Source organism: Hordeum vulgare, chromosome 6H, assembly GCF_904849725.1.
Source record: "Hordeum vulgare subsp. vulgare chromosome 6H, MorexV3_pseudomolecules_assembly, whole genome shotgun sequence".
NCBI classification, from domain to species: Eukaryota; Viridiplantae; Streptophyta; class Magnoliopsida; order Poales; family Poaceae; genus Hordeum; species Hordeum vulgare.
Window position 1 is genome coordinate 261,416,061 of NC_058523.1, and position 25,889 is coordinate 261,441,949.

Below are 25,889 nucleotides of genomic sequence, written 5' to 3' on the forward strand. Positions count from 1 at the left end.
TAGTTCATAGTGCAATATCTAAAAGGTCTTATATTTAAGAACGGAGGGAGTACTACATTGTTGCCGGCATCGTTCCTTTCAGCCTCCTCTCTCGTGTCTTGCTACATTGGGGACATCGTCGGTGTCATTCCTCTCAGCCTCCTTGCATGCGTCCTACTACCTTGTTGCCAGTGTCTTTCCTCTCAGCCTCGTAACCTCCGTCCAACCACACTCAGCCTCGTAACCTCCGTCCAACCATAAGTATTTGTTAATCAGCACATAACGAAAGGCCCACCAAAATACTGCACTATAAATAAAATCAAAAACACACTCCATCATCTCCCACATCCGACAAACAAAATACTCCCTCGGATTCAAAATATATGGTATATTCTTTTTTGAATAGTCAAATTTATTTACTTTGGTCAGTACAATCAAAAATATTGAAAATCCACAGTTCTAAATAAATAAAATATGAAACATTTCACGATGAATCTAATGATACCAATTTGATATTATAGATATTGATATATTTCTCTAATTTTTCTAAAACTTAAAAGGTTTGTCTTTTCAAAAAACTAATACATCTTATATTTTGAAACAGAGGGAATATTTATTTTTATGAAAACCCAACAACAACAATGACGCAGCAAAGTGCACTCAGCCCTTCTAGTAATAGCTATGTCAAACTTGTATTAGACAAATGGTACATCCCATAAGCATTTCCATCACATGAACAAAGGCACACACAACTATAATGGAAATTGCTTAATCCAGGACAATGGTGTAATATTCAGCATGCTATGAGAAGTTCTTATTTTATACTTCAAGTTTGACAATTTACATATCAAAAATGTCAAAATGGTGAAAAGGGGGAAAGCAAATGATGTACTCCCTTCATTCCAAATTAAGTGACCCAAATTTAGAACTAAGTTAGTACAAATATAGTACTAAAGCAACGGCACTTATTTTGGGACGGAGGGAATATAAACCGAACCAATGTGTTGCCTGTAGCTGATATACATACTAGAGCTAGGTAGCTCAACATAAGGTGTACTCGCAATCAAGCAAACGAGTGAGGATCTCCTGGCAGCTTGGGCGCTTCTCCGGTTCTGTCCAGCAATCTGTCAAACAAAATTGCAACATGTTTCGCATGGTCAACATCAATTCTTGACCGAAGCTTAGGTATCATCACTGGTTTCTGTATGTTTGCATATATTTCAAAGAAATATAAAAGTGTTTAGATCACTGAAGTAGTGGTCTAGACGATCTTATATTTCTTTACGGAGGGAGTATCATGCAGTAGTTTCAAGAATGAGTACTAGATCTTTGTATTATATACCTTTATTTCTCCATATCATATTTTTTGCTTTTAGAAGATTACCAATTTTAAGTTGTATTGTACTCTCTCTGTTTCAAAATAACTATCTCAACTTTATACCAGCTCTAGTACAAAGTTGTACTAAGCTTAAGACACTTATTTTGAGACGGAGGGAGCACCTTTCATACATTTTTAATGTGCTTTTGCACACTCCCTCCGTCCCATAACATAAGAGCTTTTTGACACTACACTCATGTAAAAAATGTTCTTATATTATGGGAGTACTAATTGCTGGAATTTGATATATGGGCCAGCCCAATTACCAGTTTCAGAATTCCTAATAAATCCTTAAGGCCCACTTAACCCATTCATGCAAGGTAAGAGGTGAGACTAAAGTGTAGTCCCACGTTGCTAGTTTGGTAGGAGTTGGACCTCCTTATAAGGAAGGATGTTTCCCCACATGTATGAGCATGAGAACAAAAGAGACATACACGCACGCTCCTCCTCTGCCACCCACCTCTCCACGCCTCGCCGCGGGTTGCGGGTCGCTCCTCTCTAGAGAGAAAAAGGAGAACATCATCTTCCTCTTGCCATCGAGTTCCAATCTCTGAGCTGCTGTTAGGTTCTTCCCCATCCCGGCTTACGGCGTGCACCGCAGGTCGGCACGGTATGCCTCCGAAACCCCGCCACTTTGAGTCCTATACGGGAGAAGGTTTTTGGGGAGCGCTCTGCGCGACTACTAGCTTTTTCGTCACGGACGCGCCGATGACTTCTTGCCCGATGTCAACAACCTCTTCGACAACATGGCCGGTGACGATGTCAACGTCAATCCCATTGCTGCTGCAACTCAGTATGTGTTCATGTTCCTTTTGTTCGAGTTTCTGCCACAACTTCTTGTTCTAGTTTGTGTTCTACATATGTTCCGTTCATACTCACCACTTCAGATACTATTTGCATACTCTCTGTATGATTGCATGACTTGTCTTATAAGTGCTATGATAGTCATGATTTATCTACTATTTCTGTTAATAATATCATATGGTAAATCGCTCATATATCCAACAATCCAAAAACCTTATTATAGGCAATTTACCCCAAGTGGTTTTGCTGCTTTCACGGGCCTCCTATGCTTGAGGATGTGCACTATAAGAGGTGGCATGTGAGGTCCGTTCTATGGTTTCAAACCATGAGCTCCTATGACGCCACTCTTGGCAAACCTAAAGGAGTTCTTGATCCTCAACGGAAACAAGCTTTTTAGAAAACTGATACCTTGTTTAAGGCTGCTCTCTTGAGTGTTCTTGATGAAAACATAGTTGATGTTTATGCATCAATTGACAATGAAAAAGATATGCAGGACGCACTCGAGACAATGAAAAAGATATGTGGGACGACTCGAGGCCAAGTTTGGGGTCTCGGATGTCGGCACTGAGATATATATTATGGAACAATTCTATGATTACAGGATGATTGATGAGCGCTATGTGATTGAGCAAGCTCATGAGATACAACCATTTGCTAGAGAACTTGAGCACTTCAACTATATGTTACCGGATAAGTTTGTTGTTGAAGATATCATCACTAAGCTTCCTCCCTCATGGAGGAACTTTGCTACCTCTCTGAAGCATAAGAGGCAGGAGTTTTCCATTCCGGATCTCACTGGTACTCTTGATGTGGAAGAAAAGGCGAGAGCAGAATACATATGTGCTCGAGGTATTGAGGGAGGTCCCAGTGCCAATCTGATACAGAAGAAAAACTTCCAGCCCCACGAGTTCAAGAACAAGGGAAAGTTTGATGGTAAGGGAAAGATTGATTGGAAGAACAAGACTTAGCAGCACACCAACTTCAAGAAGACTGACAAGAAGAAAGGTGTTTGTCATGTCTGCAGAGATCCTGATCATTGGGCGTCTAGTTGCCCTAACCGTTATGACAAGCGTCAACATGGAAAAGGCGACAAGATAGCCAATGTTGTCATCGGTAACACTGAGATGAAGGATGTTGGGTACAGCATACTACCCACTATTCTGTCAGTATGGTGTTCCCCTTATTGGTTGATTGACACGGGTGCTAATGTGCATATGCTACCCACTATTCTGTCAGTATGGTGTTCCCCTTATTGGTTGATTGACACGGGTGCTAATGTGCATATATGCGGTGATATGTTTTCTTCCGATCATGCCGCAGGGACTACTTTCGTGCTGATGGACAATAGTTCAAGTGCTTTTGTTCGTGGTGTTAGCACGGTCATCTGAAGTTTTCTTCAGGAAAGATCATGCGGCTGAAGAACATGCATTATGCCCCCTCGTCAATAAAAATCTTGTTAGCAGATCTCTTCTGTGTAAAGATGGCTAAAAGCTTGTCTTTGAGTTCAATAAATTTGTAGAGTCAGAAGGCTTGTTCAGACTATCATTGTCAGATGTTTGTAATAAAGTTGTTAATCATGTTGGCAATAATAGAGAATCAAATGTCTGGCATTCACGTCAATGTCATGTTAATTTTGGCTGTATGACGCGGCTAGCCAAGTTGAACTTAATCCTCAACTTCACTGTTGTCAAGGGATCTAAGTGTCAAGTTTGTGTGCAAGCTAAGCAACCTCGTAAGTCTCATACAACTGAGGAAACAAGAAATCTTGCGTCACTAGAACTATACAATCAAATCTTTGTGAAATGGATGGTGTCTTGACGAAAGATGGAAAGAAATATTTTATGACGTTAATCGATGACTCCACTAGATACTGTCGTGTGTATCTTTTAAAATCAGAAGATGAGGCTTCAAATTTCTTCAAGATCTATAAAGCTAAAGTGGAAAACCAACTTGATCGGAAAATAAGAGGCTTAGGTCCGATCGTGATGGAGAGTATTTTTTCCAATGAATTTGATTCTTTGTGTGCAGAACATGGTATAATCCATGAGAGGACACCTCCCTATTCACCTCCCTATAATCCATCGTACTCTAACTGATTTGGTTAACGCCATGTTAGACAAATAGGTCTCTTCAAGGCATGGTGGGGAGAGGCCATATTGACTGCATGTCATGTCCTAAACCGAGTTCCCACAAAGAGCAAAGAGATAACTCCATTCGAAGAATGGGAGAAGAAAAGGTTAGAACTCTCTTATCTACGAACTTCGGTTGCTTGGCAAAAGTCAATATACCAATTCCAAAGAAGCGTAAGCTAGACCAAAAACGGTGGACTGTGTTTTCCTGAACTATGCTTTTCATAGCATTGGTTATAGATTCTTGATTGTAAAATCTGAGGTATCAGACATGCACGTCGGTACAATCATGGAGTTGAATGATGCGACTTTCTTCAAAGATATCTTTCCCATGAAGGATATGGGTAGCTCATCAAATCAGGAATTGCCTAGTTCATCGAGTCAAGATGCAGTTACCATTTCTAAACCTACCATTCACGTGCAACATCTTGAAGATCTTGTGGAGGACAATAATGAGACTCCTAAAAGGAGCAAGAGACAAGAGACAGAGGACTGCAAAGGCCTTTGATGCTGATTTCCTTGTATACCTCATAGATGACTAATCCAGTTCTATTTCAGACGCCTATGCATCTAAAGATGCTGACTACTTGAAGGAAGCGGTTCGTAGTGAGATAAATTCCATCTTGGCAAATGAAACTTGAGAGATAACTGATCGTCCTTATAGATGCAAACCTATAGGATGCAAATGGATATTCAAGAAGAAGCTTAGGCCTGATGGTACTATTGAAAAGTACAAGGAACGACTCGTGGCCACGGGTTATACCCAAAAGGATACTTACTCACCTGTGGCTCGACTAACCACTATTCGAGTGCTACTTTCTCTAGTTGCCTCACATGGTCTTTTCGTTCATCAAATGGATGTTAAGACTGCTTTCCTAAATGGAGAGTTGGACGAGGAAATTTACATGAAACAACCAGATGGGTTTAGAGTGGACGGTCAGGAAGGAAAGGTGTGCAAATTGTTGAAGTCTTTGTATGGACTTAAACAAGCACCTAAGTAGTGGCATGAGAAGTACTATCGCCGTGGTGGGAGCTAGGGAGTTATCCTTTGCTTGTATGTTGATGACATATTGATTTTCCGAACAAATCTGAATGTTATTAAGGAGGTCAAGGATTTCCTATCTCGTTGTTTCAAGATGAAGGATTTAGGAGTAGTTGATGTTATTCTGAATATCAAGCAGTTGAGAAATGATGATGATGGGATTACATTGCTTCAATCTCACTATGTGGAAAAGATCTTGAGTCGCTTTGGTTATAGTGACTGCAAGCCCTCTCCAATACCTTATGATGCTAGTGTGTTGCTTCGAAAGAATCGAAGAATTGCTACAGACCAAATAAGATACTCTCAGATAATTGGCTCGCTTATGTATTTAGCCAGCGCTACGAGACCTGACATCTCTTTTGTTGTTAGCAAACTGAGCCGGTTTGTCTCAAAACCACAAGACGATCATTGGAAAGCTCTAGAAAGAGTTATGTGCTATTTGAAGGGCACTACGAGTTATGAAATTCACTATACTGGGTACCCAAAGGTACTTGAAGGGTATAGTGAGTCAAACTGGATCTCTGATGCTGATGAGATAAACGCCACGAACGGATATGTATTCACTCATGGTGGTGGCGTTGTTTCTTGGAAGTCTTGCAAGCAGACCATCTTAGCGAGGTCAACAATGAAAGCAGAACTCACAACACTAGATACAGCTATGGTCGAATCAGCTTGGCTTCGTCGGCTCTTGAATGACTTATGAACTGCGACAATCAAACTGTGATCGCCAAAGTGAGTAGTTCAAAGGATAACATGAAGTCATCAAGACATGTTCAGAGAAGGTTAAAGTCTTTCAGGAAAATGAGAAACTGCGGAGTTATTGCATTGGATTATATCGAAACGTCTAAAATTCTGGCAGATCTTTTTACCAAGGGTCTATCACGAAATGTGATAGATAATGCATCAAAGGAGATGCGTATGAGACCCACAATATGAGTTGTTCACAGTAGTAACCTATTTTATGTGATCGGAGATCCCGTGAATTAGATGTGGAAGACAAGTTATTGGTCAACTAAGAGGAGAGTATCCTTACTACTAATAATACCACTCCATGAGGATGCAATACTGTCCAAAATCTGCATACAGGTTGATATATATCTTAATGTGTTCTAAGTGGCTTATTTAAGCAAAGATGTTGTCTTGCAGAACATCTTTTCAAGAGCACACCTATATAAGTCTGATTGTTAACGTCGCAATCTATGAGAGTAGGGTGCTCTCTAGTGAACTCATGAAAGGCCTCGAAGTATGACGCATAAGCTCTACCCGCGGGGAAGTCCAACGGTAGCGTAATATCGATCAAGGCTTTGTGTGAAGCTAGATTCGCAGAAAACTTGCAGTTCAAGGCATAGTCCACTATTCAAGTTGCTTACTAGTGTAGGATAAAGTTCTAAGTGGAAGTTCAACTTACACTCTCCACTGCAGTACCGATATATCAACAGTGCTTTGGAACCATAGGTAAATTTTGTGTGCCTCTGGGATCTGGTGGGGATTGCTGGAATTTGATATATATATGGGTCAGCCCAATAATCAGTTTCAGAATTTCTAATAAATCCTAGAGGTCCACTTAGCCCATTCGTGCAAGGCAAGAGGTGGGATTAAAGTTTAGTTCCACATTGTTAGTTTGGTAGGAGTTGGACCTCCTTATATGGGAGGATATTTCCCCACATGTATGAGCATGAGAACAAGAGAGACATACACGCACGCTCCTCCTCCGCTGCCCGCCTCGCCTCATCATGACGCCCCGCAGGTTGCCGGGATGAGCCGAGCCGATGTCTAAATATTTGCCACGCACGACTAGTATACGAAAGGTCACTCGGGAACTGAAAAGTTTTGTTGTAGTGAAGATTAAATACGAACATTGCACCCTTCGGCTGCTGCCTCTTCGTTTCGTCTCCCTCTTTTGCTTCGCCTCCCGTCCATGCCTGTTCGCCTCCTTCTCCTGCACCTATAAAAGGGAGGTCACTCCTCTCCAGAGAGAAAAAGGAGAGCATCATCTTCCTCTCGTCATTGAGTTCCAATCTCTGAGCTGCTGCTAGGTTCTTCCCCATCCCGGCTTGTGGCGTGCATCGCAGGTCGGGATAGTAGGCCTCGGAAACCCCGCCACTTTGAGTCCTGTACGGGAGAAGGGTGATAAGGTTTTTGGGAAGCGCTCTGTGGGACTACTGGCTTCTTCATCACGAACGCCGACAACGACTTCTTCCACGACGTCTACAACCTCTTCGACAACATGGTCGGTGACGACGTCAACGCCAATCCCACTAATGCTGATGTTGCTGCAACTCAGTTCGTGTTCATGTTCCTTTTGTTTGAGTTCCTGCCACAACTTCTTGTTCTAGTTTTTGTTCTAGACATGTTCCGCTCATACTCACTACTTTAGATGTATTTGCATACTCTCTATATGATTGCATGACTTGTCTTATAATTGCTATGATAGTTATGATTTATCTACTATTTCTGTTAATGAAATCCTATGATAAATCGCTCATATATCCAACACTAATAACCGGTATATTCTAGCAGGCCCGGCCCAAAGTAGTCGTACTACAAGCTGAGATCCTAATAAGAAGAAAAGCACGCCGAGGTCGTAGACTTTCCAAAGAAAACGATAAGTAAACTCCCCAAGTACCCACGCTCAATCGCCGTGATTTCTGTACGCGCTGCCTTATGGTGAGGTGAACGGATCTAGGTGGCGGCGGCGTTAGGGATTGAGGAGCTGGGCAAAGTAGGATTCTAGGCTTCTAGCACATGTTCACAACCAGGTAATGATGTGTGCGTTTGCTTGATCTAGGGCATTATTCTCTGTTGATAGGGCGCGAGTTTTTTTGGCAAATTTGATGTTGAGATCTTGTTCAACATCGAGAGCTAATCCTCGATCTTGTTCCTATTCATCTCCCCCTCATTAACTCTGATTTCCTCGGTCTTGCTCCGATGAGTCTACTTGTGCTTACAGAAATAATACTACGTACTTGTATAATCAGATAGCATCTTGAAAAGAATCAGATAACATCTTGAAATAATACTACGTACTTGTGAGTCTACCTACATATCTGTCTAACTTGAAAAAGAAGAAAAACTGAAAAGCCATCAGATAACATCTTTCTGAATTTCTAATAGTACTCAAGATCCTTTATTTTGGATTGGCTAATAATACCATTGTTCTTCTTTACATGAATTTTAGTTGTCGTCCTACCTGATTATTCATTAAGCTTACACCCATGTGTGAAATCGCATGCTGGATTCAGTTGTTTTTCTGTCAATTTTGAGCACTATGGAACAATAATCAACCTCACAGATGTTACTAAGAAATACTCTATCAACAAATTGACGAAGACCATGCAACTATTTTAGACATCATTTGAACATACATTTAGTTAATATCTAATCGCTCATGCCATACTCAACATATTAAGGGCCCCATGTTTTAGCTTGCCCCGGGCCCCCGAAATCTCAGCACCGGCCCTGTATTCTAGAGCTGGAGGTTTAATCTGTTTCTTCCATAGCTTTTAAGAAATGGCTTTTGTCCATTTATAAAGAAGAATTGATGTAGCCAAATGTTGGTCAACGACAAGTGTAAAATAAACTTAAATATACCTGCTATCAAGCTACCCAGAGGTCCATCTGGTATTTCCAATCTTGCCCCTTCGTTCGCAACAGAGTAAACAACCTAAAATTATAACAACACTTTATGTGAGTTGATTTACATCTGATGACGAGGTGCAAGGGATGGACAATGTATGTTGGTTACCTGAACTGGCGGCTTTCCTGCCCAGGGCCTACTCAGAGTGCAAAGCTCCCACATGATAACTCCTAGGCTGAAGATATCACACTTTTCTGTAAATGGTTCGTTACGAATAAGCTCAGGAGCCATCCACTCTGGAGTGCCTGCAGATGAGTTGTCACTCATTGCAGAATTCGACAATAACCGAGAGAGCCCAAAATCACATAACTTGACTGTCCAGTGCTTGTTAACAAGGCAATTCGCACTCTTTAGATCACGATGAACTATCTTCAAACGGTGCATACACATAAGACCCCTTGTACAAACAAATAATCAGATGAAGATTTTACACAACTAAAAGGAGATGTATCAGGTACTCCAAAAAAAAATGCTAGCGATAAACAAGTGTATCTGCTCACCTACAGATATCACGGAGCATTTTTAGCCTCCTTCGCCAACTGATCTTACTTTTCTGGCCACTTGTGTGAATCAAATAGTACAAGGAACCCATTTCCATATATTCAGTGACTAGGGACAAGTGAGGAGGCTTCATACATGCACCAAGGAACAATATGACTGCAGTCCAGCACAACATAATCATTGTCAGAAGATCTTGAGTTGTATCAGGTCTTGCATGAATAGAAAATAACACTTTCAAACAGTCAGACCAGTAATATCAGCACAGGAAATGAAACCAAAACTGCAAACAAACAAATTGAAACTGCTGTAAAGTGATTGTACAGGAAATACCATTAGGATGTCGGAGACGGCTGAAAATAAGAAAAAGGAAATAATAAGAGAACGGAGCTGCTAGACAATTCATAACGGAAATTACAGCAAAGCTATATGAAAACCTAAGTATGGAGATCTCGTTGCAGAAATCTTCCATATTCTCCATTGTTAAATCTTGCTCCAGAAATACTTTTATAGCTACATCTGTTCCATTCCAGATGCCACGGAATACTTCCCCAAAAAACCCTAAAAGCATAAACATGAGCATTAGCTTTAAATAATAGAAACCGCTCTAGAGAAATTCAGTTTCAAGAACATCTATTACATTCAAAACATCTATTATATTCTCCATTGTTCACTAAAGTGACCTAAAACGTCTTATATTTGTTTACAGAGGTAGTACAAAACATAACTTCTGATGCAGGATTTCTAGAATATAGCCCGATGGATGAGACATAGTACTTGCCTATTCCAACACGAGTGCCAACAGCAATCTCTGAGAACCCAATATGCCATTCTTCAAAAGGCAATAATGGCTTGTTCAGAAATGGTGAAGATTGCAATGCTTTATTCCAAGTGGACATCAGATCTTCTGCTGTAAGGAAGTCAGCTGGCTCCCTAAGATTTGAACCATGGTTACCTAACCGATGTGGTGATGAAGGTAATGACAATGCCTTCTGAGTAATAATGTGCCTTCTTGAACCTTCCTGAACATTTGGTTCTCTTACTGACACCTCATCACCGTTGAGATCACCTACTGATTCCTATATATAACAAGGAACCAATTGCAATTGTCAACGACCAAACTTAGTAGTTTAAAGCCGCTCCAACAAACTATCAAATGTATTATAGAACAGAGTGAAAAGAGAACATGTTCTTGAAAAGAAGCAGATTGTGCTGAGATCACTGAAATTTGAGTAAAAGATGTGTCAACAATCAAAAGGACAATCGCATACTTTTCTCTGTGAATCATTTGAATGTCCTGGACTACCATCATTATGTGCCCTTGAATGGCGATTCTTCCTCATGCTTTCACTCATTTCTTTAACTGCCCTGAAGACACGCAAGACAATATACTATGTCAACCCAGACATCAAAATTCTGAAAAGATGGAGTTGCATTGAAATCCTTAGATTTGCAACATTTGAAGTTCCTGAACTTATTTGCACTCTTCTTGAGTGCAAATAAGTTCAGGAACTTCAAAACTACACAGCACAATCAAACCCTACTAAAAAGTTGGCTAACAAAGGTTTGCTGTGGTCATATTGGCGAAGTAATACACTAGACATAGTATGAACAAAGGAAGCATAGGCGTGCCTAAAATTTAGCAATCATCCATTGAGAACCATATTGTTGCTCATGGCCAAAAGACGGTATTGTGGATTTGGGCACGAACCAAACATATCAACCTAAAACCAAACTTGTATCAGTCAGTCAAATACGTCCAAGTTTTGCTTTGCATGCCTGACTAAGAATCTACACACCGTCCATGTCATTCTCCTCCTCTTTTTCCCTCTTCCTCTCCTAACTAAGGCAAGACACCAGCCCAGAGGACAGCCACAGACCATGCATCATTATCAATACACTAAGTATAGTGTAGGCGTCAGCTCGTCATGAGAAGAGTAGAGCCACCTGGTAGTCAGACACCTTCTAATCATAGGCAGCAACCGTAGCATCATCAGCAACATTGAAAGCCTCCAGCTGCTTGATCAGCACCCAGGACAAGAACTCAACATATTTTCCATTTGTATGGTTGTCGCGAACTTTAAAAAGCATAATATAACAAACAAAAATTAATAGTAGGTAAACCCTGTACTCAGAATTTTGACAATCCCTCCTTCAAAGTAAGAGCCATAATTTTGTAAATATAGGCTCAAGTAGCAAGCTATTATCTCTTATTCATATAACAATATTGTGGATATTGCAGTTATTTCTCGATGCTATTACATTTATTTTCCCTATATCTCTTATTTCTCATTTTGACCAAACATGCATCAAAGAAAAAAAAGTGAATTACACACAAGACACGAACTACTATTGGAGAAGTAAATATGTTATCTGTCGGCCCATGTTCCAGTCTGGCCCATAAGGCCCAAGCCCATTCACTAACCTGATGTGGAGATCCTACGTTCATCCCCATGGACATGACATCATCACCTAAGACACCAAGTGGACTGATGACAGGGGCTCGTGCAAGAGCTATCAAAACCAAGGTGAACTCCGTCCTCGTTGAACTTCCCTTCGAATCACATGAGATATGGCTACTACCTCAAACAGAGACACTTTGCATGCTCAGGTACCAAGGAACCGGACGTGGGGAAGCTAAGGACCAAGGCCAAGCAATGGCGGAAGAACCTGGAGAAGCAGAGCAAAATTGGGCAAGTCCGCGCTTACCCAAACATCCGGACACCGCCCCAGACTATCCGAACTCCAGCCGGGACAATCCGAACTCCAGCCGGGACAATCCGACTAGAGCGCCCGTAGACAATCCGGCTAGAGCGCCCGTAGACAATCCGAACTCCAGCCGGGACAATCCGGCTAGAGCGCCCATAGACACCTGAAGCTTCTCTGCGAAGCCTTACCATCCGTGACCCAGCCTAGATCATCCGGAAGATACCCGGACATCCAGACAGCATCCCGGACGTTCGGCTGTCCCGAGCCGCTATGACATAGCCGGACTATCCGGGTGACTACCCGAATCATCCGGCCAATGCCCGAATCACCTGGGTACCCACCCAGACTTCTGGCCTTGCCTGCGCGCAAATCGCCCATATGGCCTTCATGACTGTGAAAGCTGCCGAGGAGTTAACTCTTGCAAGTGGCGCCATTGTTGTGTCCCATGCGGATCTGGTGTTCAACTTGAGCTCATGCCCAATGATGTCAAGTTGAATAGCGTGTGCTACCGATGTGGGCCTTGTTGATCTTGAAGACAAAGGGCCTGACGGGATATGTTCTTGGAACGGTTGAAGAACCGGCTGACAAGGAGACCTCAAAACGGAAGAAATGAGGTGTCACTGGCTCCCTGATACTGGCCTGGATGTTGAACTTGCCAGTCCTTGGTGGTCAGGGATTCTATCCTAACAGCCACAAGGACCATGTGTTGCAGCCCCACAAAGGACCATGTGCTGCAGACCCACAAAGACCCTACTAAATAGACTTATCCATCATTCTCCCCCTAAGTCTTGTACGTCGTCTTGTGTGAGAGTCGAATCATCCCGATCCTACAGCAGAGTTCGAGGAACTTGATCCTCCCGAGAGGCTTGGTGAGCAGGTCCGCGAGCTGGTCCGTGGTGTTGATATAGCTCGCCTCGATGCTCCCTTCATCCAAACAGCTTCGGATGAAGTGATACCTCAATCGGATGTGCTTGCTCCGTTCGTGGAAAACAGGGTTCTTTGCCAGGGCCAGGACGGACTTGCTGTCCACCAGGAGCAGCGCGTTCTGGTGTCTCGGACGAGGAGATCACCAAGCAGTCGAACAAGCCAGAGCGCCTAAGTGCAGGCGGTGGAGGCCGCTATGTACTCGGCCTTGCAGCTGGACAGGGCCACCACCTGCTGCTTGATCGACTGCCAGCTCAGGAGACACTTGCCGAGGAAGAAGAGGATCCCGCTCGTGCTCTTGCTGGTGTCGATGTCGCCGGCGTGGTCGCTGTCGTTGTACCCGACGAAGTGTACCACCCCCGGACACCTAGGGTAGTGGAGGCCGTGGTCGAGGGTCCCCGCCACGTAGCGGATGATCCTCTTCACTGCCTGTTGGTGCTCCGTCGATGGTCACTCCATGAACCGACTAACGTAGCCGGCGGAGAATGCCAAGTACGACCGTGTGTGGGTCAGGTAGCGAAGGCTCCCCACAAGGCGCCGGTACTGCGTAGCGTCCACTTCCTCTGTCATGTTGTCGCGGCTCAGTTTCAGCCTCTCCTCCATTGGAGTGAGAGCTGGGTGGCAGTGGGTGAGCCCAGCTAGCTCAACGATGCGCTTGGCGTAGGCGGACTGTCGAAGCGCGATCCCGGAGTGATCCTGGTGCACCTCGGTCCCTAGATAGAAAGAGAGGAGCTCCGGATCACTCATCTGGAAGGTGGCCTTCACTTCTTCCTTGAACGCCGCCACCTCTGCATCCTTGCTGCCAGTGATCACCAAGTCGTCAACATAGACGCCCACCAGCAGGGCATTTCCTCCACTGCCCCGTCGGTAGACGGCCGCCTCATGTGGGCTTTGCTCGAAGCCCATCTTCTTTAGCATGGAGTCCAGCTTGGCGTTCCACACCCTAGGTGCCTGTCGTAGGCCATAGAGAGCCTTACGCAGGCGGAGTACCTTGCCCTCCTGGCCGGGGATCGCAAATCCCGGCGCCTGATGCACGTAGACTTCCTCCTTCAAGTCACCGTTGAGGAATGCTGACTTGACATCCATGTGATGGACACGCCAGCCCTCCTAGTGTTGGGTCAACCTTGGTCTACTAAAGGATGCATGCCGACAGCAGTAACTTAGTTATGAAGTAAAAACCAGCTAGCGGCTGAGTCGGCCGGCAAGACCATTTTGGTTTTTCACTCTTGTAGGTAGGTAGCAGTAGCAGTTGTTACTTTGTAATGGGCAGGTCGGCAGCAGCAGTAGTTGCGAGCCTTACTAGCCAAGGTAATAGTTAGCAGCTTAGCTTAGTAGTGTAGGTAGTAGGCTGACATATGCACTCACGTCATAGGTAGGAAATATCTACTCCATAGTAAAACCACTATATAAGGAGTACTCCATCGGTTTGTAATCAGGCAATTCCATTCAAACTATCCAGCCTCAAGTAGTACTGCTGCATATATGTACGTGTGTGTGTGAGCAGCACTAGTGAGTGTGCTTTGCTAGTGTGCTGATCGGAAGTAGTATTAGCACTTAGCTCTCCCACTCGTTGATGGGGGGATAACCCCGGGGTAGGCTCATCGAGCCTACTCCTTTGCATCCAAGAGTAAAGGGAGGCATCAACTCCTCTTGGCCGGCTGGGGAGCTCCTGCCGGCTAGGGGCGAGACGGCAATCCCTCCTAGCCGGCTAGGAGCAAGACGGCCACTTCAAGGCCGGCTAGCGAGGCCGCCAGCCGGCTGGGCACTCCTAGTCACAACCAACCCTAGGCTTTGACTAGACTCTACAAATAAAGATGAATACGCGTCAGCACAGGTACAAGATTGGGGCGCACGGCAGATACAGGGTCAGCGGCATGGCCGCTGACCTAGGCCAACTCCGATCCGTCAAACCAGCACAGTATAGGCCCATCAGCACCCACTCCATTACCAAGCTTGGCGTGGTAATAGTGGAGACGGCCGTACTGGCGACCCATGACGAATCTCGCAAGACGACCCCGGACGTACTACACGTGTCCCGCGTCGGCCTTACGCGAGAGCTCCATTGGCTAGCTGGCCATGGGACCTCGCAGCCGGCGGGCCCCTCCGACGACAAGACCAGACTACTATGGGTCCCCTGGCCAGCCGGCGAGGCTTCCAGGCGGGCCCCTCCTTTGTACTTTTATCCATATTGTAGGTCGGTGGGTTCGTCTATAAGGGTGTGTTTGGTTTCAGGATGAGGTGGAATCGGACGTGTTGGTTCCATCCCTAGCAGCCGTTCTCGTGTTTAGTTGGGTTAGGAACCGGAATTGGGTCATCCGCATGCAGGGAATATTCCCTCCAGATGCTTCACCAAGTGATTTCGTCGATTTGGAGGAATCGACTCGTTATTCGTCCATGAAAGCAAAGAAAAAAAATAACCAAGCAATTCTCGCCGCGCTCCCCCCGCACCCGAACAAAAGTTTTCGTGGTTATTTTTTTGTGGTTTTTGTTTTCGTGATTAATTTTCGTAAATATTTGGTATGTACTCATGATCATATATTTTTATTTACATGTGTTGAAAATAGAAAGAAAATGTTGCTGAAAATTTAAATTATAGGCTTGTCAAATGCAAAGAACTATATTTGTTCAGAGATGTAATCTCACCATTTATCTTGAAGAGGTCAGTGGCATCAGATTCTTCTCATTTCATCTCTCCAACTAAACACCGCGACGGAACCAACCCATGACATTTTTTATCATCAACTGAACACAAGGATGGAACCAACCCATGACTTTGGGATGGAACCATGACATTCCATGACTTTCGGTCCTCAAACCAAACACACCCTAAAACCCCCCGATCCCCCTCCATGCAGAGGGTCGGCCAACTGCACACACACACACCCATACAGGAGAGGTAGACGCGAGCCGGTAGCTCCTTATTCCTCCTCCGTCGAACAGCTCAAGGACCACACTGTAACCCCTTTCGTGCATCAACCATTCCGGCAGGACTAGGGGCGTTATCTCTACGGAGAGCCCTGAACCTGGGTACATCGTGCGTTCGGATCATTCAGCATGCCCGTGGAGCCTGCCCTTGCGGAGGTTTCTGCGATGCTAGTCGATGATCCAGGCCGTCTCACGGACTCTGAAGAGGAGTTCGCCGGCGAGTCATTGTCCAGCGACGTCATCGCTGCTGTTGCAAACCTCGGCGTTCTCTTCAGCGACCTGCGCCTCGACGATGAGCCTCGCCACCTCGGCGAGGGCATCGACATCGACGCGCTATGCGCAAGCTTCAGCAGGCTCTCCCTCGAGGATGTGCCTGCGCCTGATGAGTACCCTAGCGAGGTGCTCGTCTGCGACGATCCACCGTCATCTGCGGGGTGTCTTGCCCCGCACCACGTCGCTGTCGTCTCCAACCTCATGGAGGTGATGGTTAATGGTGCCGCCGGGACCAGTAAGCCTCATGACAAGGCTTCAGGGGAGGCAGCTGACCCCGCTGCGGGCTCTGCACACCCGCTTCACGCCACCCTTGTCGGCTTGAAGACGCCCATCGCCACCACTGCAAACCCAACAGATGCTAGGGCCTCGCTCGAGGAGGCCCGCGGGCAGATTCTGGAGGAGGGCATTGTCATCGCCGCTGCCAAGCGTCGGATGAAGGCCGCGCAGCGCGAGTATAACTCCGCTCACGGCCTTACTCCGGCTGCTGATGGTCCTAGCCGACGCAGCGAAGTCCGCGGCCGCGGCCAGGTCATCGCCGATATCCTAGGTGGCAAGCAGCCCATCTATGATACTCCCGTGGCTAACTTGCGGGCCGCTCAGGCGGCTATGGCGGAAATGTCTAGTTTGGAGGGCGAGGAACGCGCCCTTCAATAGAAGCGGCTCAAGGATCTCCTTGACGCTGCTAACGAGCAGCAGGCTCATTTCAACCCCGGTCACGCGCAGTCGATATCTCCGGGGGCCGACCCCGAGGCACACAGCAATCCCAGCGACCGTCATCACGCCGAAGGCTCCTCTGTGCATCGCACTTCTGGCCGGAAGGGCGAGGGCAGCCAAGACAAGCGTTCCCAGCGCCAGAGCGAGCCGGTTTCCAGCCGACGCCGCAGGGAGGCTGGTGACGAGAACGATTCGGTGGATGAGGTTCCCCCTCCGAGGCAGCGGGAAAAGGCCAAGGCGACCGAGTCCCAGAGCACCCTTCCGATCTCAGCCCGGATCGGTCTCGCGTTCCTCACAGCGACAACGATGCTCATAAGAGCATCAACCTTCTGGCGCAGTTGGCCCTCCTGGAGGAGGAGGGTCCCATTGGTCCGGCATGCTTCGGCCCCCGGATCCGTGGGAGCCGTTCCCCAAAAAGCTTCACTCTCTCTCGGGACACACCCAAGTACAACGGCACAGCCAAGCCAGAGGACTGGCTGATCGACTACACCACTGCAGTCAGCATTGCTCGGGGCAACAAGCGCGTAGCAGTCCGCTACGTGCCTCTCATGCTGACCGGCTCGGCCAAGACATGGCTCAATAGCCTGCCAGTCGGCAGCGTCAACTCTTGGGTTGACTTCGAGGAGGCGTTCGTCCGTAACTTCACCGGCACATACAAACGCCCTGGTCCGCCTCGCGAGCTGGCCATGTGCGTCCAGAAGCCCGACGAACCCCTTCGCGACTACGTCACGCGTTGGACAGAGCTGCGCAACTCCTGCGAAGGAGTGCATGAGGTACAAGCCATTTAATACTTCATTGACGGTTGCCGAGACGGCACCCTACTCAAGCACAAGCTCATGTGCTCTGAGCCCACCTCTTTGGCGGTGCTCATGGCCAAGGCGGACAAGTACGCCACGGCCGACTCCGCTATGCGGGTCAAGGTCACCGCCTCGGACAAGATTGTCCCCACGCCGTCTACTCCCAAGCCGGCTGGCGACAACCGAGGCGGACAGAACAACAAGCGCAAGGCGGATCAACTTGATTCGCACTCTGCAAGCAAGCAGGTGGCTAACGTGGAGGAAGATGCGCCGACTAGCCAAGCCGCTCTCAGCGGCAGCAAACCGGCAAGAACACCTGGCAGCCCAAGCTCACCTTCGAGCAAATGCTCGACGCACCATGCAAGATGCACATTGGGGTGAAGCCGGCCACCCATATCCTCCGGCAGTGCAGCTTCGCACAGCGACTGTCGCGAGGTGAGGGTCTGCCGGCTCCCCCGGCGGTTGCTGCTGCGCCTCGTGCTCCGGCTCCAGGACCGGCTCCGGCTCCACCACCACCGCCTCATAACAACGGCCGTCTCCATGACGAGTACCCCGTGCAAGACGGGGCTTACGTCGTCTTCACCAGCGAAGGCGACGACAAGCACAGCCAGCGACAACGCCGGCGTGAGGTGAACGCCACGGTCCCCTCGGTTCCCCAGTTCCTGCATTGGTCTGAAAAGCCAATTACCTGGAGCCGAGCTGACCATCCTACGGTAATGTCAAACCCTGGCTCATACGCGCTCGTCCTCGACCCCACCTTCGCTTCCAAGAGGCTCACCTGCCGGTTCTCCCGGGTGTTGGTCAACAGCGGCGGCAGCATAAACATCCTCTACCACGACACCTTGCTCAAGCTTGGGCTGAAGGAGAAGGACCTCCAGCCGACCAACACTGTCTTCCATGGCATCGTGCCGGGACAGTCCTACTCGCCAATAGGCAAAATCCAGTTGGGTGTCATCTTTGGCGACAAGGCGCATTTCCGCCGTGAACCAATTTGGTTCGAGGTGGTGGATCTCAACAGCCCATACCACGCGTTGCTGGGCAGCCGGCTTTGGCCAAGTTCAGGACCATCCCCCACTACGCCTACCTCAAGATGAAGATGTTGGGTCCCTAGGGCATCATCACCATCGCTGGCGACTACAAGAAGTCGCTCGAGTGCGCACACGACAACAGACGTCTGGCCGATCGACCGGCTCGTGGCTCGGGCAACCTAGCAGTCGGCGATCCCTACTCCACCATCCCAGTCGGCCGGCGAAGGCTCATTCGAGCCGGCTAAGAAAACCAAGCATGTGCCACTCGACCCTGCGAACCCCAAGCAGTGTGTCACCATTGGTGCTAATCTCAACACCAAATAGGAAGGCGAGCTCGTCGACTTCCGCCGTGAGAACCGGGACATCTTTGCATGGTCCCCAAAGGACATGCCAGGAGTTCCGAGGAAGTACGCCGAGCACAAGCTTCATGTGCGGCCGGATGCCAAGCCGGTGAAACAACCCTTGCGCCGCTTCGCTGAGGGAAAGCGGCGCACAATAGGAGAAGAGATCACCCGGCTGCTCGCAGCCGGCTTCATAATGGACGTTTTCCACCCGGACTGGTTGGTCAAAACCCAATCCTGGTGCTGAAGAAAAACAAGACATGGCGAATGCGTATCGACTACACAAGCTTGAATAAGGCGTGTCCGAAAGACCCTTTCGCTTTACCCCGGATAGATCAAGTGATCGACTCCACAGCCGGCTGCGAATTGCTGTCCTTTCTAGACGCCTATTCGGGCTACCACCAGATCAAGCTAGACGTCTACCTTCATCACGCCCTTCGGGGCCTACTGTTACACCACCATGACGTTCGGTCTGAATAACGTTGGTGCTACCTTTCAGCGCCGCATGCAACAATGCCTCCTACCGCATATCGGCAGGAACATCCACGTCTATGTGGATGACATCGTCGTCAAGACCAAGCAGCATTTTAGTCTCCTTGAAGACTTGCGAGAGACATTCGCCAATCTGCGCGAATACAAGATCCGGCTCAACCCGGAGAAGTGTGTCTTCGGAGTTCCAGGCGGCAAACTCTTGGGCTTCTTCGTGTCCGCTCGTGGCATCGAATCAAACCCTGAGAAGATCGGAAGCATCGAGCGGATGGTGAAGCCGGCTCGAATCCTCGACGTCCAGAAATTCGCTGGTTGTCTAGCGTCCCTTCGCCGGTTAGTCAGCCGGCTGGGCGAGAAGGCGCTTCCACTACCAACTGATGAAGCCGAAGACCAAGTTCGAGTGGAACGACCAGGCGGACAAAGCCTTCCGCGACCTCAAGCGCGTCATCTCGAGCCTCCCAATCTTGGCGGCGCCGGCTGAAAGAGAGCCCATCCTCATCAACATTGCGGCAACCACTCGCGTGGTCAGTGTGGTTCTGGTAGTGGAGCGCAAGGAGGACAAGGTACTTCTAGTGCAACGCCCTATCTACTACCTAAGTGGGGTCTTCTCCGCCTCCAAGCAAAAATACCCCCACTATCAAAAGATGTGTTATGGTGTTTACTTTGCCGCCAAGAAGTTGAAGCAACACTTCCAAGAGCATGCCATCACTGTGGTGAGCACTGCTCCACTCTCAAAAATCATGGGCAACCGTGATGCCACGCGCCGGATTGCCAAGTGGTCCATCTCCATGCCCGACCACAACATCCGCTACGAGCCGCGCACCGCCATCAAATCTCAGGTAGTGGCCGACTTCCTCGTTAATTGGGTTGAAACCCATTTTTTGCCACCACCTCCAAACTCCACTCGTTGGCGAATGCACTTCGACAGCTCGAAGATGCGGACTGCTCTGGGAGCCGGCATCGTCTTGACGTCTCCGAAAGGAGACCAACTCAAGTATGCTCTCCAGATACACTTCGCCGCCTCCAACAACGTCGCCGAGTACGAAGCGCTCGCTCACGGCCTCCGGCTTGCCAGAGAGACTGGCATTCGGCGGATCCTTTGCTTCGGCGACTCGCACCTTGTGGTGCAGCAGGTCTCTGGCGAATGGGACACCAGGGACGCCAACATGGCGAGCTACCGCTTCTTTATTCAACAGTTCAGTGGCCCTTTTGAGGGATGCGAGTTCCATCATGTCCCCAGGGCGGACAACGAGGCGGCCGACACCTTGGCCAAAATTGGCTCCACAAGGCAAGCAATCCCAGCCGGCGTCTCCCTCAAGCAACTATACAAGCCATCCATCAAGCCGTCTCCGGAGTCGGCATCGATCTTTGTGCCGGTAGATCCTTCCGTGCCGACGACGTCGGCTACGCCAGCTCTGCCGGCTACAACTACTGTGTCGGCTACACTGGCTCTGTCGGCTACAACTGTTGCGCCGGCTACAACTGCTTCACCGGCTACGACAACAACATCGGCCACGCCAAGCCTCGAATCATGTCGGCTAGACACCCAGTGGGTGGCCGTCATGGAGGTAGACGGCGTGCCGGCTGCCACGACGGCACCAGAGACAGAAGGTCTCGAGCCCGCGACCACATCAACAAGCGCGGGGGCTGCAGAAGCTCCCGATCTTCAGGTCGAGGCAGAGCCGGCTCCTGTGTCGGCTCCCTCGTGGGCACAACCAATCTTGGCATTCCTTCTTCGTGGCGAGCTTCCCCAAGATGAGGCGGAGGCAAGCCAGATCCAGCGTCGATCGTCGGCATACACCATCAACCGCGAGCTGGTTCGGCGTAGCGTGACAGGCGTGTTCCAACGCTGCGTCGAGTCAGAAAGGGGGCAGGAAATCCTCGGAGACATACATCAGGGTGAGTGTGGGTATCATGCCGCCTCTAGAACCTTGGTGGCCAAGACGTTTCACCATGGATTTTACTGGCCCACGGCCCTTGAGGAGGCCGTAGACATGGTCAACAAGTGCTAAGGCTGCTAGCGTTTCAGCATGCAGAGCCACATGCCGGCTTCAGCCTTCAAAATGTTAGACCTTTCAGCATGAGCATTGATAGTTGTGGATGACACTAGGAGAGTTGGAGCAATTTTCGTTGGTTTATTTCTCACACAAGGCCATGCCAACCTGAGGGGTTGGGGATACATATTTATAGGCTGCTAGCCAGCCAAGCATATGCTAAGATGCTAGTCTAAGATGCTGCTAAGATGCTAGTCTAAGATGCTATCCTAACTGCCAGTCCTTGATGGTCAAGGATTCTATCCTAACAGCCACAAGGACCATGTGCTGCAGCCCCACAAAGGACTATGTGCTCCAGCCCCACAAAGACCATAGTACATAGACTTATCCATCATTCTCCCCCTAAGTCTTGTACGTCGTCTTGTGGGAGAGTCGAATCATCCCAATCCTGGAGCAGAGTTCGAGGAACTTGATCCTCCCAAGAGGCTTGGTGAGCAGGTCTGCGAGCTGGTCCGTGGTGTTGATGTAGCTCGCCTCGATGCTCCCTTCTTCCAAACAGCTGCGGATGAAGTGATACCTCAGTCGGATGTGCTTGCTCCGTTCGTGGGAAACAGGGTTCTTTGCCAGGGCCAGGGCGGACTTGCTGTCCACCAGGAGCTGCACCGTTCTGGTGTCTCGGACGAGGAGATCACCAAGCAGTCGAGCGAGCCAGAGCGCCTGAGTGCAGGCGGTGGAGGCCGCTATGTACTCGGCCTCACAGCTGTACAGGGCCACCACCTGCTGCTTGACCGATTGCCAGCTCACGAGACACTTGCCGAGGAAGAAGAGGATCCCGCTCGTGCTCTTGCTGGTGTCGATGTCGCCGGCGTGCCCGCTGTCGCTTTACCCGACGAAGTGTGCCGCCCCCGGACACCTAGGGTAGTGGAGGCCGTGGTCGAGTGTCCCTGCCACATAGCGGACGATCCTCTTCACTGCCTGCTGGTGCTCCGACGTCGGTCGCTCCATGAACCGACTAAAATAGCCCACGGAGAATGCCAAGTCTGGCCGCGTGTGGGCGAGGTAGCGAAGGCTCCCCACAAGGCGTCGGTACTGCGTAGCGCCACTTCCTCCGTCGTGCTGTCGCGGCTCAGTTTCAGCATCTCCTCCATCGGAGTGAGAGCTGGGTGGCAGTCGGTGAGCCCAGCTAGCTCAACGATGCGCTTGGCGTAGGCGGACTGTCGAAGCGCGATTCCGAAGTGATCCTGGTGCACCTCGATCCCTAGATAGAAGGAGAGGAGCCCCAGATCACTCATCTGGAAGGTGGCCTTCATGTCTTCCTTGAACGCCGCCACTTCTGCATCTTTGATGCCGGTGACCACCAAGTCGTCAACATAGACGCCCACCAGCAGGGCATTTCCTCCACTGCCCCGTCGGTAGACGGCCGCCTCATGCGGGCTTTGCTCGAAGCCCATCTTCTTTAGCGTGGAGTCCAGCTTGGCGTTCCACGCCCTAGGTGCCTGCCGTAGGCCGCAGAGAGCCTTACGCAGGCGGAGTACCTTGCCCTCCTGGCCGGGGATCGCAAATCCCGGTGGCTGATGCACATAGACTTCCTCCTTCAAGTCGCCGTTGAGGAATGCCGACTTGACATCCATGTCATGGACACGCCAGCCCTCCTGGGCAGCTAGCGCAAGGAGAAGTCGCACGGACTCCATCCGTGCCACGGGAGCGAAGGCGTCGTCGAAGTTGACTCCTTCCTGCTGCAAGAAGCCTCGGGCCACCAAGCGAGCCTTGTGCTTGATGATGGCGCCAGCTCCATCCCTCTTCAGCTTGACCACCCACTTAAGGGTGATTGCGCGGTGACCACGAGGGAGGTCAGCGAGCTCCCAGGGGCGGTTCTGCTCGACCGCATCCATCCCCAACTGCATCGCGACGCGCCATGCCGCGTCTCTCTCGGCCTCTGCATAGGACCGAGGTACGCCGTCCTCACACGCGAGTTGTAGCTGCACCTCCAGGTCGCATGGCACCAGTCCCGGCACCAGCTGGTCGCCGAGTAGATTATCCATCGTACGATACCGCAGCGGTTCGCCGCCATGATACGCGTCGATGCGCTCCTCGTCGTTAGTGAGCGGGGAAGCGAACTTCATCGGGTTGTGCTCTGCGTGAGCTGGTGCTGATGAAGACGAGCCCGGAGTGGTGACTGTCGGGGCTGGAGTAAGCGGCATCGCCGGTTGTGGTGCCGTCGGCGTAGCAGGCACCGGGAGTCGACGGAGTTTTGGGGGCTGGGGTAGACGTGCTCGGCGAAGAGGAGCTGCTTGCTCCCCCGGCTTCCTTGAAGTCGACGTACTCGACAATGAAGTCGTCATACATCGGCGTCGAGCCGTCATCCACCGCCTTGTCCCATTTCCACCCTCGCCCTTCGTTGAACACGACGTCTCGCGCCATGCGCACACGCTGTGTCTTTGGGTCGAGGATGCCGTAGGCCTTTGAGCCCTCCGCGTAGCCGATGAAGACTCCCGGAGTACTCCTGTCGTCGAGCTTGCCGATGTGGCCGAGCTCCTTGGCGAACGCAAGGCAGCCAAAGACCCGCAAGTGGGAGACCGCCGGCTTACGCCCATGCTAGGCCTCGTACGGCGTTCTGCCGTCGAGTGCCTTAGTAGGCGAGCGGTTGAGGATGTAGACGGCCGTTAGCACCGCCTCTCCCCAGAAAACAGCCGGCATCCCTCTCTGCTTGAGGAGAGCCCGAGCCATCCCCACAACCGTCTGGTTGCGCCATTCGACGACGCCGTTTTGCTGCGGGCTGTACGGCCCGGAGTAGTGGCGCTGGATACCCTCATCAGCGCAGTACGACGCGAATTCAGCCGCCGTGAATTCGCCGCCGTTGTCAGTGCGCAACACGCGCAGTTTGCGGCCGCTCTCCGCCTCCACAGCAACCTGCGCGCGCCTGATGGCGTCCGCCGCCTCTCCCTTACTGCCGAGGACCATCACCCACATGTAGCGAGAGAGGTCGTCGACGAGCAGCAGGAAGTAGCGTCGACCTCCTGGTGTGGCTGGCGTCACCGGGCCGCACAGATCTCCGTGCACAAGCTCCAGCCTATACTTGGCCCGAAAACTCGCTTGCTGGGGAAAGGGGAGTCTTCTCTGCTTCGTCAGCACACAGATGTCGCAGAACTGCTCCACATGGTCGAGGCATTGCAGGCCTCGCACCATCTCCTTGGCACTTAGACGCTTCAGGGCCTCAAAATGAAGGTGCCCAAAGCGCTCATGCCATTGCCACGCCTCGTCATCCCGACGGACAGCGAGACAGACCGGTTGTGCCACCTGCACATCAAGGACGTAGAGTCGATTTTCACCTCTGGGTACCTTGGCGAGAAGGCGACGCTAGCGATCCCAGATGCGTAGGACCCCATGCTCAATCAGCACGCGTGAGCCGTTCTCATCCAGTTGTCCCAAGCTGATGATGGAGTTCCTTAGCGCGGGGATGTAGTAGACACCGGTGAGCAGCCGGTGCTCTCCCGTCTTGGTGGTGAAGATGACGGAGCCGACACCCTTAATTTCCACAGCTGAGGCATCCCCAAACTTGACGGAGCCTCGCGCGTCGGAGTCAAGCTCGGCGAAGAATTCCCTTCGACCGGTCATGTGGTGGGTGGCGCCGGTATCGAGGCACCACCCCGCAGTCTTGTCCTTCCCGGAGCCATCGCCGAGAAGAGCGTGTGCTTTTGGCTCGTCGAAGTGGAGGAGAGCCTTTGCGACTGGTGTCGCTGAAGGTAGCTCGATGCTTGCATGCGCCATGAACAGAGCCGTCTCCTCCTCCTCCGCCTGTGCGACGTGAGCCTGGCCTTGTCGTGGTTGTCGACACTCATTGGCCCAACGGCCAAGCCGGCCACAGTTGTGGCAGCTGTTGTCCTGTGCCGGCTTGGGCTTGCCAACGACGCCGTCCTTGGCGCCTCCGCGGGCGTCATCTTCGGCACGTCCTTGTGCCTTGCCGCCCCTTCGTGCCTTGCGCTGCTTGCCGCGCTTGCGGCCGGCCGTCGTGGAAGAAGGCTCCCCCTTCTTCTTGTCACCAAGGCTGGCATTCCACTGCTCCCGAGTTAGGAGCAGCTTCCCGCCGGTGGTGATGGGCCCCGAGGGAGGCTGTGGCTCGTCGGTGTCGACGACCTTGAGGCGACCTATCGCCTCCTCGATAGTCATCGTGGAGAGGTCGAGCAAAGACTCGATCGAGCGAGCCATCTGCTTGTACTTCTCGAGAATG

General features: G+C 50.0%; 1 protein-coding gene across 5 annotated transcripts in view; it reads right to left on the reverse strand.

Annotated features, from left to right (window-relative positions):
* Positions 1–781: 781 nt before the first annotated feature.
* Positions 782–25,889, reverse strand: part of LOC123404741 (serine/threonine-protein kinase EDR1-like) — an 83,867-nt gene continuing 58,759 nt past the window's right edge. For all 5 annotated transcript variants that reach the window (XM_045098688.1, XM_045098691.1, XM_045098689.1 and 2 more), the window contains 8 exons: positions 10,739–10,835; positions 10,249–10,546; positions 9,905–10,028; positions 9,801–9,820; positions 9,470–9,626; positions 9,078–9,366; positions 8,924–8,996; positions 782–1,103 (listed from right to left, as the gene is read on the reverse strand). In XM_045098688.1, coding sequence (XP_044954623.1) covers positions 1,021–1,103; positions 8,924–8,996; positions 9,078–9,366; positions 9,470–9,626; positions 9,801–9,820; positions 9,905–10,028; positions 10,249–10,546; positions 10,739–10,835 — 1,141 coding nt within the window. In that variant the 3' untranslated portion in view covers positions 782–1,020. The remainder of the gene's footprint in view (positions 1,104–8,923; positions 8,997–9,077; positions 9,367–9,469; positions 9,627–9,800; positions 9,821–9,904; positions 10,029–10,248; positions 10,547–10,738; positions 10,836–25,889) is intronic.